Consider the following 21899-nt stretch of genomic DNA (forward strand, 5'->3'; position numbering starts at 1 on the left):
GTGCCACTCAGGTGTTGAAAGTGTTCCTCAGTGTTCTCCTTTGCATTTTGCTTCCGCAAATGCCTTGAGGTCTCACGCTTTTTCATAGACCCATTTGTCTCCGGACCTAAATACCACATCTTCTTCTGTCTATGGCTTTTAGTCTCCTTTGTGCAGATGTTCCTGTGTCCTAGGACAGCCAGGGCATATTCCTCCAGATCCACTTCCTGTGCAAACAAATCCAAATCTGTGTTGTCAAAACAGCATTGAGGTGTGTTGCACAGTCTGTACTTCACGGTCCACAGATTTGACAGCTGTCCCTAGTCCTACAGATCAGGGCTTTGAACGCTGGTATCAGAGTTGGGGAAACATGATTTGATTGTCCTCAATGTACAGAAAGTACAGATTTAAATGTTTCTGGGATGTTTGCGTAGACCTGGTCAAAAATTTACATTTTTATAAAATTTAGGCATGACTGGTCAGCTGGTTGTTAAGGATATCATGTATCATGTATATTGCAAGTTACATATTCTTGCGCAGGGGGTACGAAATATACTACTGTAATTACTACTGTTGTGAATTTCCACAGGAGAAAGCACAGTAGCAGATTAACATTAAACTCTATATCCAGGGAACAGGATTTGCATGTAAATATGCACTGTTAATGTAAGTACACAAATCTCCTCCTCCACACTGCTATTTCAAGCACCACAAATTCCTGAACCTGAGCAACATGCTAACTCAGGAGCAACATTGGGAACTTTGGGTCTTCTGAAGTTACAGGAGGTGTGACTCTTCATTCACAACGTCCAGCTCCTATAAATAAAGAGGCATTTTGATGGCACAGCTGATACAGGAACTCGGTGTGAAACGTGTCCCGTTTCTCTGGGAAGTACATCGTGTACACTGCAGTTACTGGAACCTTGTACCTGTATATGATTAATAAGATAAACTCAAATCAGGTAACCCACAGGCTGACTTCTTCAGGACTTCAACTGCAACAGAGCAAACAGGCTTGGATTCAAAAAACAACTGAAAACTGGGGGGGGGGGGGGGCACTTTACCATACTAGTCGATTGAGTTCAGTTCACCTGGAATGACATCATGACATTACCTTGGCAGACACAGCCTGCAAAACGCCAAGGCTTGGAAACACGAGAACTTGCCTTCATAATCACCGACCTTTGCACCCACAGCACTCGAGAACAGACCCCAGACTGTGCACTGCAGGTCTGAGACTTGCAGTGTTTTGCCCATTCAGAGATGCTTATGTTTACTGTTGAACTGCTGACTTCATATTTGAGTGAGTTGTATAGTTTTGCAGTATGTACTTTTTGAGTTAAGGAGACAGTTTTGCTGAGATGAGTTTTAAAAGATGAGTTAGTGTTTCCCAGGCTGTTTGCTGGTTAGACTGGTTAGCTGTTTGCTGGTTGTGATTACTGATAACTACCACTGGGCAGTTGCCAGTTCAAGTCCCACCACTGCCAAGTTTCCACTGTTGGGCCCCTGAGTAAGACCCTTAACCCTCAATTACTCAAGCTGTTCTCAGTCACAATTGTAAGTCACTTTGCATAAAAGTGTCAGTTAAAATGCTGCAAATGTAAAATTCTGTAGATATTACTGTTTTGACCAATGTGGGAGAAACAGAAAAACCAGACCCCACTGTAACTGTAAAAACACTCAGAGGCACAGGGTAGGCTCACATCTCATCTTTTACTGACACACTGAAGATCTTTACAAAAGACATGAATGGAAGTGCTGGAGCCTCTGCATACACGAAGAGCAGGTGAGACACACGGAGACGAGCAGAGACAAGCAGAGACGAGCAGAGACGAGCAGAGACAAGCGGAGACGCTTCTGGAAGAAAAGCTGGCGGCCAGGAGGCTGCCACAGTGGCATTAAATTAACTACATACAACTCTCACAGTATATAAACATTAAAACACTTATTATAAAACAACGCAATCAAATATGCTTTTTAATAACAATTTAAAAAATCCCGTTTACAAGTCATTTCTTTCCAAAGTGGCATTAGAGGTCTGTTCCTCTCTGAGCGCGAGGGGTGTAAATCTCCCAGAGATGTCAACAACAGGGCCCTGTCAGCCTAGACGTCACACACGGGCAGGCAAAAGGCATCCAACCGACTCCGTAACCTTCACGACCGAGGCTGTTTCAGGGGATATGGGGTGTGGGGCAGGGCGGGGTGTGCGAAAATCCATTAACAGTTCAGCTTGGAAGTGCAAAAATAGCTTATTTTAAAGCATAATAAGAGATCTGATAAGATTGCGAATGCAATAAGTTGCTTTTTTTTTTAAAAAGAAAGTAAACGCGTGTGAGAGGTCAGGAGAACTTCAGGCAATCCGTGGCATTTCACAGCAGGTCTGTCTCCGCATGGACGTCTCTGTCAACACGGAAGGGACACAACCCACCCAGATCCCAGAGGGTGCAGGAATTCACACTATTGCAAAGGCTACTGTCATAAAGCACTGTCTAATAAATAGGCTGGTTAAAAAAACAAACCAAAAAAAAAAACCCAGAACAAACCTCCAGAAATGTAAATGCTAAATTAATTATGTTCCGAATAATCTACAATAATCAGGAATGCACGGATAGGATTCGATGACAGTGAAGATCCCGTCAGAAAGACGCATCCGTGTTAATAAAACAACAGTCGTTCCTCTGTTCTGGAAAACACGGGCAGGAATAGCACCCTGAACACGAGGAAAATAAATTAATGCGGCGTTAAAAATGTATTGAAATGTAGATAGAAAATTGTTTATCAAATTAATACAAACCCCTGTGCTTAATGCTTTCCAGGTACAGTTTACCAGAAACTCTGTACACAAGTGCCTTTTTTCCTGTGAGTGTATAAATCACGTACGTATCTGAGAAGAGACACCTCCAGAAAGACCACAGCCAACTGCTCAGGCCTCGGGGAGACGGCAACACTATTAGACCAGTTAAAAGCGTGTTTAAAAAAATACAGAATAAAAACAGATCTCGTAGAAGTTCACACAGAGAAACAGAAAACATCTGTTCTTACACCTCCCATTTCTTCATGTCGTGGGGGAAATGTCATGGGACATGCGTGTGTGTATGTGTAGCTACTCCATGATGGCTCTGTAGATGACAGGCTCGATGTAGTCTCCTCTGTACTTGGGGTTGATCACACGTTGTCTCTTGCTGAGCTGTTCCTTCTTCTCCCCGAACATCCCATCGAAACGCATGTCGGACGCCTTGGACTGGGAGCAAACACGAGACAAAAAAAAAAACAAAAAACAAAAAACAAAAACAAAAACAAAAACAAAAACAAAACAAACAAACAAACAAAAAAAACCACACACCACACGTGACCGAAAACTCCACACACGACCAAAAAACTGCACACACGACCGAAAATGTCAGCCTGGAGTGAGAAGAGGTGTCTGCGGCTCACCAGTCTGGACTTCACCCGCTTAGGCAGTTCCTCGTCCAGCGTGTAGACGTCGTCTCGCTTGGCGGTCAGCTGCGAGCCATCCTCAAACTCCACCTGGACAGGTACAAACCCAGCACACTGACACGGCACTTTGCTGGGGTGTAAGACAAATTTTATTATCAAGTCTATGGGGTTGCAGAATTTACACACAGAGGAGAAGAGCACACTGCACTGAAACACACCCACACGGTTACTGTAAATAACTGCACATCCTCTAACACATCCTGTACATGGCCACGCACACAGAGGTCAAAGGTCTCAGGCACCTGAAAGTAAGCATGCAAAAGACTGTACAACACAACAGAGTCTCAGACATAACTGACTGCAGAACAAATCGATCTGCTTCCTGTGTTGTCTCAGTCTGAACTGTAATGAGTTAAACTGAAAAGTTAAACGTTTAAAAAGTTCAACTTTGTGTGTGTGTGTGTGTGTGTGATTCTGATTGTTCTGCAGACATGTCAGACTCTGTTCTGCTGTGGTAGGTCCACACTGACCCATCCCGCGGATTACCTGATACATTTGGATGACGTGAGACGCCACAAACTTTGCTCCGTAGATGAGGCCGTCGGTCCACCGCACCTGCACTACGTCCCCGGGGGGTGGAGGACCCAGCTGGCTGCAGTCACGACCCTGCAAACACCACACAGCTTTTAACAAAAACACCAACTATTGTCTAAACACCTCCCACCCCCAACAGATCCCCCACCCAGGGCGAGTGTTTGCCAGTGCAAAATGATGCATTGTTTATACTCTTGCAGTATTACCTGTTTATACTCCTGCAGGATTACCTGTTTATACACCTGCTTACAAGCCATGGACCTTGTGAACTGCAGCGTTAACCCATTGCAATCCCCCCCCCCCCCCAACCCGATTAGGTTCACCCCATGCCAACTGTGATATGTGGGTGTGGTCTTGCATTCTATATAATTCACACCCCAATGACAGTGTAACTTTAACACCATTAAAAGTGTTTTTTTAACTGCGTGGGTTAAGTGGAATGCTAGAAATCCTACCAGGAACAGACAGAAGTGTGTGTGTGCGTGGGGGAGGGGGGGGGGTGTAGGCTCCTCTCAGTCTCTCTTACCACAATGTCCTCAGGGAAGAGATTGTCACTGAAGGAGCCATCGTCAAAGTTGACCTCGTAAAACGTCTCCTTGGACAGCTGGACCACATCACACTGATAGTAGCGGCCGTTTTTGTGCTTGCAGATCACTTTCTGGCCCACGCTCAAGTCCCGCATGGACTCCTTATTCCTCTGCGCGAGAGAGAGAGAGAGAGAGAGAGAGAGAGAGAGAGAGAGAGAGAGAGAGAGAGATAGCAACAGAGTGAGAGAGGAAGTGAGAGAGAGAGAGAGATAGCAACAGAGTGAGAGAGGAAGTGAGAGAGACAGAGAGAGAGAGAGAAAGAGAGAGGGACAAAAAGACAGTCACAACGAGAGAATATTATTAATTATTATACTTATTATTATTATTATACTTGACTTGTAATTGGAAGGTTGCCAGTTCAAGTTCCACCACCGCCAAGCTGCCACTGTTGTGCCCCTGAGCAAGACTCTTAACGCTCAATTACTCAAGTTATACTCAGTCACAACTGTAAGTTGCTTTGGATAAATGTGTCAGGTAAATGTAACTGCAAAGGTTCATTCATGTTGTTTTACTGTAATACTGCTTTGGAAAAACTGTAACTGAACACATCATGCCAGTAAAGCTTATGGACTGAGAGAGAGAGAGGTCACATTTCATCTGAGGCTTACACTATGCCCATATCATGTTACCCTGAGCAAGCACCAGCTATATGGATGAAGTGTTGGGTTATACAGTAAAGTGAGTCTACTGAACATGAAACTGAACATCAACAAATGCCAACGTTGGAGAGCTGGCAGACCAAACAAACCCGTTTGATGTGAACAGGACAAATGTCCCAGGCTTGCAGGTACAGCATGCCAGGTCACCACCTGGACATATGTCCTGCTTGTTAGGTACACCAGAGAGCAACCAGACCTCTCCTGTTCTCCATTCCGCCAGTCCTGTCTTCACTCCAGAGGCTAGCAGAGGTCAATGAGGGGTCATTACACTTCATAAGGGTCTTTAAAAATGGTAGCACTGCATCAACAGTATTTCATTATAAGGATTTTATTTCAGTCATGGCGATATTTATTTTATTTATTTATTGATATTTATTTATTACTGCACAATATGTAACTGTTCTAAAGATAGCAGCTAAAAGATATCAGCTATCAAATATCTATGAGCCTGTGTCCCAAATAAAAGGTCCTTTCTACACAGAAAGCCAGTAGTCAATAAATGAGAAAAGCTACGGGTACAATCACATCTGAGACAGTGAGACTGCACGGCACTTGCGTCTGATACCAAAACAAACACAGGCAGCCGAGCCCTAGGTACAGCCTGTCTCAGAACAAAGCGCCTCTGACCCCATCTCACGCACAGCACTGGGGTCAAGGATATGGACTGGTTTATTTTTAACAGCTCCCACAGCAACTGGACTGAAGTATCTGAATATAGATGCTGTAAAAAAAAAAGTTTTATTTATATTTATATATATATATATATATATATATATATTTTTTTTTTTAGATCCAGGAGTAGTAATAGACTGCATTTTGAAACAAAAATATACTATATAATACCAATATATTCATTTATATTCCTATGTATTTCTCACACACACACACACTCACACTCACACTCACACACAGCCTCCCTCTAACCTCCCTGAAATATTGACCTGCTAATAACAGGGCAAGACAGCTGACAAAACATGCCCTTTATTTCACCTTAACTACTGCAGCTACCATTGTGCTTGTGGCTGAGAGGTCAGCTTCTGTAAAACCAGAAGGCCGGAGAAGAGGCCTTGCGTGTGTGTGTGTGTACCTCCGACTGGCTGGGCCCTTTGTGACGACAGCAGGTGACGTAGACGACGAAGGGCCAGTCGTCCGGGTGCATGAGCACGCCGGCAACCTGTGCGCAGGTAGGGTGGTAGGAGGTGGGACAGCGGCCGTGGGAGCACTGCACACAGCAGCCCCATGTCCTCTTCATCCTTCTCTTACAGTAGTAACATTTCTGCCCACAGCACACAACAGTAGTCCGTTACACACCCATCTGAGCGTGGGGGTTTGTGTTTGTGTGTGTGTGTCTCTCCAGTAAACAGGAGGTGTACAACCAAGCAGAGAAAAGAACAGGAAAGCAGAGACACTATGCTGAACAAGACTTCTGATACCAAGAAGACAAGTGTCATCGTTTCACAACCAGAAATGAAATGACAGAGGGAAGCATTCTTGCTCCTCAGACTACAACAGCCAGAGAAAAGGGCGTCGCTACTTTGAAATGCCCCTTGCCTTTCTTTTTTAAAATGTATTGCTTATATTATTTTTACCAGTCTGAATCTCTGTAGGGGAATGCCACTCAGGTCTATAGGAGATCTCTCCGTGACATTCACAAAGCGCGCCTCCAATATGGCTACTGCACACAGGACATGCACCCACCTGGAACACACACACACACACACACACACACACACACACACACACACACACACACACACACACACACACACACACACACACACACACACACACACACACTTCTGTAAATATGGCTCGCAGAACCAAAGAAAAACAACAAAAGTCTAAAATGCTGAAGTGAGTGTTTTGAGTCCTAAGCTGGTGGTTGGATAAGGAGCTACACTGCTCACTGTTGCCCACTGTTGGACCCAGCACTCACTTGTCATTGTTGGCTCTGTGTAAGGCACCACCCCTTAACGAGCACAGACAACAGCTCTGTAAAACAAAAGAAAGACAGTAAGATCAGATACCTGATCCGTAAGCACCACAACGTTTGCTTGCTAATGCCTCCATCATTTTAGCGGAGTGATGGACTTCTCCTAAGATCATGTGTGAGATATGTAGAAGAACTCTGGTATAAATGGTTCCTGGCACCAGAGTACCAGACACCGTAACGTGATCTTCTGAAGTCTGGCCAGTGAACACTGACCTCGGTCAAGGCGTTGGCCACACAGCGGGCACATCTCCAGTCTTTGGTGACTCTCTCAGGTGCCACACCATAGCAGCCTAACAAGCACACACACACACACACACACACACACACACACACACACACACACACACACAGCTGAAAAACTGCAATGTTCATTTGTGTGTATTCTCATCTTGCGGTGTTGGAAGTGCAGTGTTGGGAGTGCGGTGTTGGAATGACACGATGTTTCTACCTGCAGCTTCTGACAATGATAAAAAAGTAATTTGAGTGAATGATATTGTTTGTGAAGCCCGACACCATCAGGAAGAAAAACAAGCTTGTCAGTATAATGCAAGGCCATCAGTTAGTGTTAGTTTGAGTTTAAATGAAGCCCTACTACTACATGAAAGCTACTAATAAATACAGTAGCTTTCATGTAGTAATAGACATTTCAAGTAAATATCAAGTACAGCATTCAAAAAACATTTTCTGAATTTCATAACTTCCCCAAATCTGACAATGACACTTGTAAGACTTGTAAATACTCAAACTCATACTTTTAATTACTCATTCTTTTAAATACTCATACTCATTTTTAAATACTCTTAAATACTAGTATTTGTACTTTGAAATACTCATACCAGAGGCAGTCTGAGTGAGTGAGCGAGCGGGAGACAGTGTCACTTACTGACCCAGAGGCCGTACGCGTCAGTCAGCGCGCCGGGTGGTTACTCACTGGTGTGTACCCGCACACAGCACTGGGCACAGCTGATGAGCACGCTGGTTCCATCCTGCTCCAGGTGGGGTGTGGACAGGTGCAGCTCGGCGCTGTCCTCTGTCGTGGTGGTGAAACACACCTCTGGGATCAGTGGCTTTGTCCTTACTTGCCCCCCTGCCTGGATGGGAGCTGGCTCCCTGTCGCCACCTTCAGACTGGACAAAGGGCAAACGCATGGATTAGACTTTAACAAGATTTTAGGAAAGATATGACTTGGGCCTCCGACAAAGACATGCAAGCATTCTTAAATTCTTAAAGTCCCTCAGTATAATGCCACACTCAAGGAATTATTATAGATTGGTTAAAAAACAAACAAACAAAAAAACCATTGCCTAATAATTTGATGAAGTTATACTGAAAACCTCTTGACAAAGCAAGGCGGTAGGAGATCAGATTAAAACAGGATGTGATCAAGGGGAAGTTGAATGAGGACTGTGCTTTATGTCATAACAGAAGATGGTGCAGCAACTTGTCTCTACGGAAGATGGTCCTCTGGATAAAAAGAACCAGATGACAAACGTCGCAATATTGGCAGGTTGATTTGTTGTTGTACGTAAACACAGCATAGCTGTGCTCCTTCTTCTTCACTGAATTCAGGCATTTGGCGCAAAATGTGAAAATGTCAAACTTACAATTCAGACGATCTGTCTGCAAATAAAGAAGGAATAGTTGTATGGAAGATTTATAAAAATTGGGATAATATTTAAGATTAATTAAAGAAAACTGGCATCCAACTTGACCTGTTTCTCACGGTTTTCTGTTTGTTGCACGTACACGTCCAGCTGAAGCACAGATCTGATCTCTAATCAAAACTACAGGAGTGAAGGCACCTCCTGAAACACTGTATACAATGGAAAAAAATCTTAACATGCAGACATCTTTGAAGTATCTGACAGAGAACATACTACACAGTTACACTGTGCTTTGCCTTGTTTCCCGGGAACATCTGGGTCTGATGCAACTTCAAGCTTAAAGCAACTAGAATGAGCATGACTGCAAAACAACAAACAACTCTACACTGTTTAAATGATCTTTGCACAGGATACTGGTCTGAAAATTGTCTGACACCCTGTTTGTAAGATAATAGAAAAAGGTTTGCAACACTTGTAAGGGCAATGTTTTGCACTACACACGACTTCCCATGACTTCTCTTTTCTTATCGTAACTCCACAGGCGTCAGCAGTTATCAGCCAGACCTACTCCACAACCAGACTGCAAACGCGGTGATATTCACATAGGGCTCACCAAGTTGACACAGCCACCTACATCAGAAATATGTCAGCTAACATCAGCCAGAAAGTGAGATGTACTTCTATAGTCTATAGTGATACAGGTAGATGCCCAGATCACCATGGAGACCTGTGCTTAGTAGGCACCGAGTACCCCCCTTTGGTTTAGCGTCAAGATATTTTTGCTAATCTTGCTAGCCCGATTGCTTGCCACATGGCAAGTTAGCTACCTGTAGCGACGGCAGTGTAACGCACAAGGAACATTCTCTGCTAACTTCTGCGGTAGTGTAATGCATGGTGACATTTCCTGCTTTGCAGGTCCTTTTTATTCGTTTTCAACACCAACATGACAGCACCATTCTGCCTCAGGCCCCCAAATTTGGGGGGAACTGGCAAGGAGAAGGTATTGATCTGTAGAAAAATATGTTAAAACAATACATTACATTTACCTGACGCTTTAACCCAAAGCAACTTACAATTATGACTGAGTACAACTTGAGTAATTGAGGGTTAAGGGTCTTGATCAGGGGCCCAACAGTGGCAACTTGGCAGTGGTGGGGCTTGAACCAGCAACCTTCTGATTACAAGTCAAGCACCTTAACCACTAAACTGCTATAAGATATCAGCACTTCTGTCAAAGAGCTAGCGTAACCTTACGTGAGCTGGTAACCCAGTTCGACCTCAAGAAACATCATTTAGATTACTTCAGTGAGCTTAGTAAGTCATTTACAATTCATTCTCCAGATTTAAAAAAAATAATTTAGGCTCAAAACATAAACTTGACAATGAAAAGAAAATGTAGCTACTGTTTGTAACAAAAAATGCTTATTATGTATAGCATCATTTACACCATGACAGACCGAACAGGAAATTACCTGATAATAATGATGAGCCTGGAGTGTCAAACAACAAAATAAGAACTCTGAAGCAAAAAATGACACCAGTAGCAAATGGCTAAGATTAGACAGCTAACATCAGCCCTTCAGAATTACAAGGGTACATTCAAATCCAAAATGCTAATGTCTGGTCCCAGTTTGAATCAAGTCTCTTTCTTTTAACTTGCTGGCTCTCTTCAGTTCCATGTTTCTTTGCTTGTTCAGTCTTTCCCCACTAACGTCACCTAGGCAACCAGCACAGCAAGCTCGACCTTCTTTTGAAGGAAATCTGCATGTGCAACACTAGTCTGGTCCAACCCTGTAATGTAGCTTTAGGCAATAAATAAAAGTGTCAGTAACGTTTACACTCGGGACTGTGCAGGTGATTTTGTTGGTTGGGTGGGGGAAGGGCAGTGTGAGGATTGTGTGAGGATTGTGTGGGGGTGGTTTTAGCAGTGTGGTGAGAGGATAAGGGAGGTGGAGTTCGGGTGGAGTTCAGCTTGGCCATAGCATGTGTGTGTGTGTCTTTTATAATGGAAATGTGCCGGCTAACAAACTACTGGCTCCTCACCAGATCACAACAGCCCATTCACACTCAGAACGGCAGAGGTGTTATCAGTTAACAACCGATCACAACAGTCTGTGGTGTTTACACACACACAGTGAGGCAGGGCTGCGTACCCGCTGGTGGGCCTGGAACAGCATGCAGACGGCGCAGTAGGGTGACTGGAGACCCATCTCTCTGTTGTACTCCCTCTCTCTTTCTTCATTATACGGCCTGTTCTGCCACAGCAGGGCCAGACGTTTTGCCCAGGATTCACCCTCTAACCCTTCCTCGTCAATCAGAGCCTGGTCTTGGAGTTCTGTACCAAACACACACACACACACACACACACACACACACACCTCCTTTACATTTAGATTAAAGAGGTTCATATAAATATATCAGACCGACCTCAGAAATCTGCTCACCCTCATCACTGATGCCATCCTTCATCAGAGGATGGTGTCTGGGCAGCTTCACCAGGCTGTTCAGGGCATCTTCACAGCCCTCTTCTGCCCCCTGCTGGGCAACAAAAGCACACTCGTTACAATGTACTGTCACACACACCCATGACCGGTGGGTGTCCACTGATAGGAGACGTGAGAGAAGAAAGCAGGATACCTGGGAGTCGCTATGCGTCTCTGTGTCTGAGTCACTGTCTCTTGCCCCCCTGCTGTGCGGTTCTGGGTCACTGTAGTCTCCTTTGGCATAGCTGTGGACGTGCAGAACCTCGGCCGGACTCAAAGTTCTCTGGAAGAGACGCTGGGCTGGGTTCACACTGGAGTTGGCTCTGTGCTCGCCGATGGCCTCTGGTGGAGCGCGAGTGCCAATACTCTCCCTGGATTTAAGCTCAAACTTAGGGCTGGTTTTGCAGGGCTTGGGTGTGATGTCACCATGGTGCCGAGTGCTATGGGTAGGCTTAGCTCGAATGCTGAAGTCATTTGCATTGGGCTTGGTGGTAATGTCATTAGAATGAAGTTTAGCAGTGATTTTACTAGGTTTGTTGGTGAGGGCGCACCACGGAGGAGTGATGTCACCAGGAAGATTAGTGACACTACTGGGTTTAGTTTTGAGGTCATGGCACGGAGTGAATTTGTGTGACTGAGATGTGATGTCAACTGGCCGAGAGACGATGTCACTCGACAGAGAGGTGATGTTATTCTGACTCGGCTGAGTAATGACATCCGGCAGTTGAGAGGTGATCTCACTCAACTGAGAGGTAATATAATTTGACTGAGAAGTTATGTCACTCCTCCGAGTGGTGACACTAGCAGGCTGGGAAGAAGCAGTGACATCACTGAACGTAGACGCAGATGTGCTTGTCTTATCTGTGATGTCACCAGGCTGCATGACATCACTGGTTGCAGAAGGAGTGAGGTCACGGCTCTGTGAGGGCGGAGTGTCTATGATGGGGGCAGGGCTGGAGACTGGGGGCTTGTCTGACAAACAGGAAGGAGTCTTTGGATGGTCTGGAGTTCTGTCTGTTTCCATGCTGTCCTCACCCTCCTGCCCATCTGCAGAAACAGGCTCCTGTTACTGAATGTTGATGCCTCAATCATCAATTCAATGTTAAAAATCAGTTCAGTTAATAATCAGAAAGTGACGACATCAGTAGGTTTAGATGCAGATCACACAAGTGTCAAATCACACACATGTCGAAGAAGGAAAATCAGACTGCTTCTCTAATCAGGCACCACTCTGCTGCACTGTGAGGTGAACACTATTACCTGGGTCTGCTGGACCCACACACCCCTCCACTTCTCTAGGGTCAGGCTGGCTGAACCGAGCTCTCTTCTGCTGGACCTGCTCCTCAGCTTCTGCAAAACCAGCACCAGAACCAGCACTGGTGTCCCTTGGTCGCTTAACTGCCACCTGCTGCTTACACTCGCTGCTGGCACACACATAAAATAGACCCAGATTAGAAACACTTAATCCCACTCAGAACAGATTAGAAACACTTAATCCCACTCAGAACAGATTAGAAACACTTAATCCCACTCAGAACAGATTAGAAACATTTAAGACCACTCAGAACAGATTAGAAACACTTAATCCCACTCAGAACAGATTAGAAACATTTAAGACCACTCAGAACAGATTAGAACATTTAAGACCACTCAGAACAGATTTCAACATTTAATCCCACTCAGAACAGATTAGAACATTTAAGACCACTCAGAACAGATTAGAAACACTTAATCCCACTCAGAACAGATTAGAAACACTTAATCCCACTCAGAACAGATTAGAAACATTTAAGACCACTCAGAACAGATTAGAAACACTTAATCCCACTCAGAACAGATTAGAAACATTTAAGACCACTCAGAACAGATTAGAACATTTAAGACCACTCAGAACAGATTAGAACATTTAAGACCACTCAGAACAGATTAGAAACACTTGAGGAGTGGTAACGCGGAGATGACAACAGTTCGCGCTTAAAAAAAAACCAAAAAAAACAAAGCACTTAAAACAACATTTGAGTGCACTTAGCACAGGACAGTTGTTAGCGAGAGATAGGAAGACTTAGACGAAGCGTGAGTGTGTGTGTTTCAGTCTGGATCAAACCTCTCGTCCTGCAGTGGTGAGCCGCTTCTTTCTTCCTCAGCGGAGTGCGTATCCTCCTCCTCCTCCTCACACTCTCTCGCATCCACGGCCTCGGCGGTCACCTCTCCTCTCTCCATCTCTCCGTCTTCGATGCCGGCCCCTCCTCCCTCTTTCTCGCCCTCTTCCGTGTCCACCCCTCCACCCTGCATGTCTCCTGCCTCCAACGCCTCTCTCCGCCCCCCTCTTTCCTCCTCGGCCTCCGCTACTGCTCCTTCTCCTCCACTCTCGTTTCTTTCTCTCCCCAGCATCCCCGTTTCGAGGTCTGTCTCTCCTCTCGGGGTTTCTGCCATCTCTCTCTCTGTCTCACCTCTAGCTGCCTCTACTTTCTCCGTCTCTCCGTTCTCAGAGCCGTCCTCTTCCATTTCTCCTGCACCTCTCTCTTTTTCATCTCCAGTTTCTCCTCTGTCCATCCCAATCTCTCCGCCTGTCTCCCCTTGTGTCTTCCACTCTGCTCTTTCCATCTCTTGCTCTTTGGTCTCATTCTCCACTCTTGCAGTCTCAGTTATTAGCGTTTCAATCTTTTCTCTCGGTTTCTCTCCATTTTCTCTCTCCAACTGTCCTCTATCTATCTCTTCTTTTTCTGTCTTTATCTCCCTGCTGTCCATGTCAGTCTGCTCTGGCTCTCCTTCTCTCCTCTGTGTGTGTGTTGTTTCAGAGTTCATCTCTTCCCCGTGTGTCTCACTGTGTGTCTTTTTGCAAGGCTCCATCTCTGTCGTGTCCTTGTCTGTCGTGGCCTTCTCTGTCGTGGCCATCTCTGCCGTGGCCTTCTCTGCCGTGGCCTTCTCTGCCGTGGCCTTCTCTGCCGTGGCCTTCTCTGTCGTGGCCTTGTCTGCCGTGGCCTTCTCTGTCGTGTCCTTCTCTGTCGTGTCCTTCTCTGTCGTGTCCTTCTCTGTCGTGGCCTTCTCTGTCGTGGCCTTCTCTGTCGTGGCCATCTCTGCCGTGGCCTTCTCTGCCGTGGCCATCTCTGCCGTGGCCTTCTCTGCCGTGGCCTTCTCTGCCGTGGCCTTGTCTGCCGTGGCCTTGTCTGTCGTGGCCTTCTCTGCCGTGGCCTTCTCTGCCGTGGCCTTGTCTGCCGTGGCCATCTCTGCCGTGGCCTTCTCTGCCGTGGCCTTCTCTGCCGTGGCCTTCTCTGCCGTGGCCTTCTCTGCCGTGGCCTTCTCTGCCGTGGCCTTGTCTGCCGTGGCCTTGTCTGCCGTGGCCTTGTCTGCCGTGGCCTTGTCTGCCGTGGCCTTCTCTGTCGTGTCCTTCTCTGTCGTGTCCTTCTCTGTCGTGTCCTTCTCTGTCGTGTCCATCTCTGTCGTGTCCATCTCTGTCGTGTCCATCTCTGTCGTGTCCATCTCTGCTGTGGCCTTGTCTGTCGTGGCCTTGTCTGCCGTGTCCTTGTCTGCCGTGTCCATCTCTGCCGTGTCCTTGTCTGCCGTGTCCTTGTCTGCCGTGTCCTTGTCTGCCGTGTCCGTCGTGTCCTTGTCCGCCGTGTCCTTGTCTGCCGTGTCCGTCGTGTCCTTGTCTGCCGTGTCCATCTCTGCCGTGTCCTTGTCTGCCGTGTCCATCTCTGCCGTGTCCTTGTCTGCCGTGTCCTTGTCTGCCGTGTCCTTCTCTGCCGTGTCCTTGTCTGTCGTGTCCTTGTCTGTCGTGTCCTTGTCTGTCGTGTCCTTGTCTGTCGTGTCCTTGTCTGTCGTGTCCTTGTCTGTCGTGTCCTTGTCTGTCGTGTCCTTGTCTGCCGTGTCCTTGTCTGCCGTGTCCTTGTCTGCCGTGTCCTTGTCTGCCGTGTCCTTGTCTGCCGTGTCCTTGTCTGTCGTGTCCTTGTCTGTCGTGTCCTTCTCTGCTGTGTCCTTGTCTGTCGTGTCCTTGTCTGTCGTGTCCTTGTCTGTCGTGTCCTTGTCTGTCGTGTCCTTGTCTGCTGTGTCCTTCTCTGCTCTTCCACTGTCTTCCTCCACCTCTCTGCTTCCTTTGTCTTCTTTCTCAGTCCGTCCTTCCGAGCTCTCACTTGTGTTTTCTGTCTCTCTGTCTTCACACTCTGTGTTTTCTGTCTCTCTCTCTCCACTCTCTGTCTTCTCTGTTGGTGTCTCTCCTCTATCTGCATTTGCTGTGATCATCTGTGTCTCTCCTGTCTCATTATCTGTCTTTTCTGTCTCTGTCACTGCTCTCTCTCCACCCTCCCGTTCAGCCGCTCTCTCTCCACCCCCCTGTTCTGCCGGTCTTTCTGATCCCTCCTCTGCCTGACTGATGGTTTCGGTCCAGTTACTGAGCTCTCCTCTCTCCTCTGCCTGCACCTTCTCATCCGTTAGGAGCTCGGCCACCTCCAGAGTGACTTTGGAGTGGTCGATGGGGGCGTTGTCCTTCCCTGCCTTCCACAGCTTGTAGCGTTCCGGCTGGAACTTGCGCACAAAAACATCCATGGAGATCTTCACCATGTCCTTACGGCAGGAACACTGTGGGAACACAAAACTTCAGAAACCGTTCTAAACATAGGTGTAGTTTTTTGTTGTTGTTGGTTGTTGGTGGGGGGGGGGGGGGGGGCATTTGGAATGGTAGTCAGGAAGGTTGCCAGTTCGAGCCCCATCACTGCCAAGTTCCCACTGTTGGGCCCCTGAGCAAAACCCTTAACCCTCAAGTACTCAAGTTGTGTATCCTCCCCCCCCCCACGCCTCTGAACCGTTGGGTGGGTGGGGGTAACCGGAGTTGACGTCATCTGAATGCCCTTACTAATGCGGCCTGCTTGCCGTAGTCAATCCAGCGCTGTGTAGCGAAGTTTGTGGACTCGGCGCAGTTGAAGCCGTGGTTGAAGCCAGCATGGTACGCAAACGGGAAGGTCACGATGAACTCACCTGCTTCCTGTGTGACCTGACCAGGCAGCAAGATTAAGACCATTTCATTCAAGGACATATTGTTCGTGTGTATGTGTATTAATATTCTATATTCCTGAAAACAGAGTATATTCTCAGAGAACATGGTTTAATAAACGGAGCTAAGACAGCCACGTGGACATACTGACCTTCTCGAGAGGGATGCCGTACTTCCTCAGGATCGACGGGGAAATCAATGTCATTTTGTGCCGTAAGAAAGCTTCACAACTTTGGGCACTTCCAGGAAAAAATCCTGAACAGTTAGACATCACAATCAGATGATGTTTGCTAAGCAGACACTAAACAAACAAACAAACATATACAAACAAACAAACAAACAAAAAGGTTTTCGTCCGACCTTTAGCAAGGCGTTCCAATCTCTTCCCATGTTCTGGGGGCACAACATACCTGCAGAGGAAGTTGTAGTCAGTTTGTAGTATTATGGCTTGATAAACCTGGTGTACTGATCCCCCATATGCAACACGGCAAGGGGAGTTGATATATGAAAACATCCCATAAAAGTCAGGCATACTTTAATTATAAATTTCCTTTGGATTAAATTTTACAAACATCACTGTACTTGGCTGCCAGTGGTTTGGGTAATTAAAGCAATTCAACACACATAACATCTTAGTAGGTGTGCGTGAGTTTGTTTGGAAAGTACCAGGACTTGGGTTCTCCGAAGTGCAGGTAGTTGACGCTGTAGAGGTCCATGTCTTCAGTGTGCCATGCGAACGTGCTCTTCCACATGCCGAAGTAGAGGAATGGCGTGATCACCCCTTTAACCTTAATCCCGCTATCTTTCTCCACCAAATCCAGGATGGTGTTCAGATGCCCCATGTTCCACTCGCTCACGTCCTACACAAAGAGGTAATCCCGCGACTCAATATACTGCCGTACTGCCAGCACATCACGTCTCTGAGATTCGAACCTTGGTTTCCAACAGAGACAATCTAGATACCCGCTTTGGGTTATACAGCTATTATATAGTAATAAGCCGTCAACATTAAATGTCATAATTAAATGTTTGGGTTATGTGAAATAAGAGTTACCAAGGACAGTTATTACAAACGCACTGAGACGTGTTAATAACTGAGAAATTAAACATGATTAGTAACTGACTGGATCGTAGAGAGTTCCATTGATGTCTGCACCATACAATGGAGGGTTAAAGGTGAGATTCCTCCAGTACTTTCTCTCCAGCTCTTCAAATTCCACATATCTGGGGTTGCAAAACCTGAAATATGAGAGTTACAGAAAACAAGTATTCTTAAGCTTACATCACAGGGAAGTGGAAAGATAAATGATGGCAGGTGTTTCCCAGCCGCCTCCTCCATGATGTAGCTTCCTGCTACGTGCACCTGCACCTGTCAGAACCGCACACAGGTCAAGCACAGCCATCGTGTGTCTGTGAACGGAGCTGACTGACACTCACTTATCCGTGTTGGCGGTCCGCCGGAATTCCCGCACACTCATGGGTTTCTTCTGGATGTTGTACTGGGTAAAGAGCCCAGACTCGCCTGTCACCACCTGCTGTATTGGAGCGGGAATGACCAGGTCATCGATGTCATCGTAAGTACGCCGGGCCTTCCAGTCTTTAGGCGGGATGACCTGTATCAAGCAATGAGACCATGAATACGAACCTTCCCCAACGCTCGGGCAGTGCACAGAGGACCAAGCACTTTTATCCTTCGCATACAGGCGGTTCCAATGAGCTCATTCTTCACTCTTGTAACTACAATTTAGTTTCAGTGTATTAACAGAATATTTCACAGCAGTTACCTAGTAATTACATTAATGTTTAAATAACAACCCATGCGTTTAAGATACTCCTGTGAAATGTATCTGTAAAACTCTGGTCCGTTATTTGAACACAGCTTTTCAATTCCAGTGTAGGAACTCTAACCGGAGTTATTTAGGCCTCACGAAGTGCTTGGTGAAAGAATAAGAGACATGAATGCTTTGTCTCCGGAGCCTGAACGAGCACATACCTTTGCCATGCCGGCTCTGTGAGCCCCCTGTGACTCCATGTAGGCAACGTAGCGGCTGAAGTCTTTGAACTCCTCCTTGGTTGGATGAAAGATCATGATATTTGACCCAGGAGTCTGACCTACAGAGTCTGAGGCCATTCTGCTACTGGGACTGCACACACCAAATATATGGGGGAGGTAGAGAGAGATTTTAAGTGGCATGACTACAAACAAGAAAAGCACAAACCTAAATGGCACATTATTATAGAACATTTCCTCAGGCTGTTACAAGCAGAAAATATGCCTCAATTTTTTTAATGCATTAATTAAGAAAGTAAATGTAATACTTAGTATCAAACTAAAACATAACAAAATCAGTATTTTTTACGTTAAGCAAACAATAATAGCACCTGCTTTGAGAAGAAAAGAAGAATTTTCTTGACTGAACATTGTCCCAACAAAGTACAACGAAGTTATAACTACTGGGACTTGTTACAAACAATAACAAAATTACACTTACATGTAAAACCACTAATATAAGAGGAAATGGTGGAAAAACAACGATAAGGCCATTTACGACTTTGCACTTTATAAATTTGCCTTGTAAGTGATTGCACTTTATAAATTTGCCTTGTACGCGCTAGTTAAAGTTCTGCTAACCTAGCTAAGCTAACTTTGGTGATACTTGACAGCACTGTATGTTCTGGTCGATGTTTATGCGGTTAAAACATACAACTAAACGACTCATAACGCTTGGTATGACTGGCATTTGTCTGACAGACATGCCCTGCCAGGTACCTAACTAACTAACTAACTAACTTAAGACGGCCCGGCCAAGTCGCCGTGAGGTTAGTGACAAGAAGTATTAGCCAGCTAGCTAATAGAAGTGGAGCGCGGACGTTAGCGCGCTAATAACGATAATGGCACGCGAAGCTGCACGCTAGCAGCGCGGCTGGCCGAGGCGACAGACACCGACCACCGCGGCACTCAGACGGGGGAAACCTTCCGCCCGTCGCCGCGGGGCCGATCTGCTCCTCCACCCGGACAGGTGAAACTACAAACTTTGCGTCGTGGGACCAGACTAGTGTAGCGTTAGACAGCCCGCTACGCGTTAGCACGGTCGGTTAGCGCGGTCCCGTGGACTAAGAGCGGGACATGAAGGACCAAAACAAACGGGAACTAAAACTCCGTGTGGCTCTAAAACGCGCCGCTTGTGACACTCAACGGCAGCGCGGCGCTGTTTGGATCAGCGTCAGCGTTAGCAGGGCTAGTTAGCTTGAGCAGCTAGCTACCTAGCACAACAGTGCAGTACCTGCATTCCAGAAACACTTGTGCAACGGTGACAAACCGCAAACTCTGTCGAAAGGGAATAACCAAAATGGTCTTACGTGTGTTCAGCAACTAGCCGCAGTCGCGCTCGTCCAAATTCCCACAGAAATGTGACAGTTGTTGAGGATTCACAACCGACAGAAAAGACTGGCCTCCATTCCTCTGACACGCCAACGCGCATGCGCACTGCGGAATTGTTTACAGCGCTGGAAGAAGGCGTTCCCCACGCGCTGACAGTGAGGAGCGTGAACCTGCTGCACATCATATCCTGTTTCAGCAGTCCCGTGTTAGTGCGTTATGTGCTGCGAGGCTCTTCTACAGGCCTGGAAACGTGTGCTCCTTACTTCCACTCGCTACGCTTCACGATTATTCACGTTGTTCACGTTGTCGTACCACTACCACTACTACTACTAATAAACTGCTACGACTAAACTACTATACTATATGACTACTACTAAACTATATTATTATTACTACTAAACTAATACCTCTACTAAACTGCTACTACTATACTACTGTATTACTATACTATATTACTACAACTAAACTACTACTACTTACTACTAAACTACTACAACCACCAAACTGCTACTACTATACTACTACTAAACTACTACCACTATACTACTACACTATATTTCTATTAATACTAAACTACTATATTACTACAAGTACTATATTACCACTACTACTATATTACTACTACTATACTACTACATTACTACTACTATACTACTACTACTACTACTACTCTAATACTACATTACTACTACTATAATACTACATTACTACTACTATACTGTAGTTAAGGTGCTTGACTTGTAATCAGAAGGTTGCTGGTTCAAGTCCCACCACTGCCAAGTTGCCACTGTTGTGCCCCTGAGGAAAACCCTTAACCCTCAATTACTCAAGTTGTACTCAGTCAGAATTGTAAGTCACTTTGGATAAAAGCGTCAATTAAATGCCATAAATGTAAATGTACTATACTACTAGTACTATACTACATTTAGCTGATGCTTTTATCCAAAGCGACTTACAATTATGACTGAATACAAGAGCAACTGACCATTTTACATATTTTACATTTTACTATTACAACTACTGCTGCTTCTACTACTACAAATACTATTACTACTACTACTACTGTTACTAATACTACTACAAATACTATTACTACTACTACTACTACTGTTACTAATACTACTGCTAATAATAATAATAAGAAGACCAATAAAGCATATTAAAAAGTTTAGAAATTGCATTAAAGACCATTTTATTTTAGGAACTGGAGGACTCAAAGTTCTAATTTCTATTTACAGAATTCTGAGTGTGATCTTTTGATCTCTACCCTAGACCATTATAATAAAAATATTATAATTATATTATAATTATAATAAAAACGGAGACACTGATTTGAGTTCTGTACTGGCTCGTTCAGGCAGACACCAGTCGTTATCCATTAAACACTACGTACAGAGCAGTGTGGCAGCTCCGACCGTACCCCAAAGGAACAAACTGGGTCTAATTACTGTAATTAACCCTTTTTCACACAGTTGCTATAATACGTACCTTTGCACTGATCTGAGTGTGTCTGAATAGGACTAAATTCTCCAGGTGCAAGACAAACTGATACTGCAGTACCAGTGGTTGAGACACACGCGCAAACACACACACACACACACACACACACACACACACACACACACACACACACACACACACACACACACACACACACACACACACACACACACACACACACACACGCTCTGTGCTGGCTGGTCTGGGATAAGAAACAGTGGGAGACAGACACTAGAGGGCTACTTACCACCATGGGGACATGTGTTTGTGTATGCTTGCAGCACATGAAATGCTGTTTGTGTGTACATCAGAGGAAACTGTATATATGTATGTGCACTGAGAAAGTCTTGGCATGCTCTAGAGATGACTGTGTGCATATGTGCATTGGTGCAAGTGTATATGTGTTCAAGAGGGGTGTATGTAGCTATATCGATTTGCTGGAAGAGTCTCTGTGTGTGACTGCCTGTGTGTTGTTTTGGATGTGTTTGGGTCAGTGTGTTTGTGTTGGAGGGGCCTTTGTGTGTGTTGGGTGCAGGAGTGTATATGTTTGTTAGAGTGACTGTGTGCAAGCATATGTTCTGGAGTAGTGTTTGTGTTTGTATAGGAAGGTTCTATGTGTAAGTGTGTATGTGCGTGTGTGCACACTAGGGAATGGACACAGTAACACTGTGACAGAAGAGTCACATCAGCAAT

General features: G+C 45.6%; 1 protein-coding gene across 1 annotated transcript; it reads right to left on the minus strand.

The window, feature by feature from the left end:
• Positions 1-1673: 1673 nt before the first annotated feature.
• On the minus strand, positions 1674-19791 carry kdm4aa (lysine (K)-specific demethylase 4A, genome duplicate a). Its single transcript, XM_035524014.1, has 22 exons — positions 19685-19791; positions 18318-18468; positions 17762-17937; positions 17449-17563; positions 16991-17184; positions 16685-16734; positions 16476-16579; positions 16187-16324; positions 13442-15912; positions 12598-12761; positions 11492-12384; positions 11299-11392; positions 11008-11189; positions 8182-8377; positions 7464-7540; positions 7194-7249; positions 6847-6955; positions 6345-6533; positions 4538-4708; positions 3964-4083; positions 3415-3507; positions 1674-3220 (listed from the first exon to the last, which is right to left on the minus strand). Exons 2-22 carry the CDS (start codon positions 18453-18455, stop codon positions 3083-3085), a joined length of 5868 nt encoding a protein of 1955 aa, XP_035379907.1. The 5' UTR covers positions 18456-18468; positions 19685-19791; the 3' UTR covers positions 1674-3082.
• Between the last annotated feature and the right edge of the window lie 2108 nt (positions 19792-21899).

This window comes from Electrophorus electricus, chromosome 3, assembly GCF_013358815.1.
Source record: "Electrophorus electricus isolate fEleEle1 chromosome 3, fEleEle1.pri, whole genome shotgun sequence".
In the NCBI taxonomy this organism is placed as follows: domain Eukaryota; kingdom Metazoa; phylum Chordata; class Actinopteri; order Gymnotiformes; family Gymnotidae; genus Electrophorus; species Electrophorus electricus.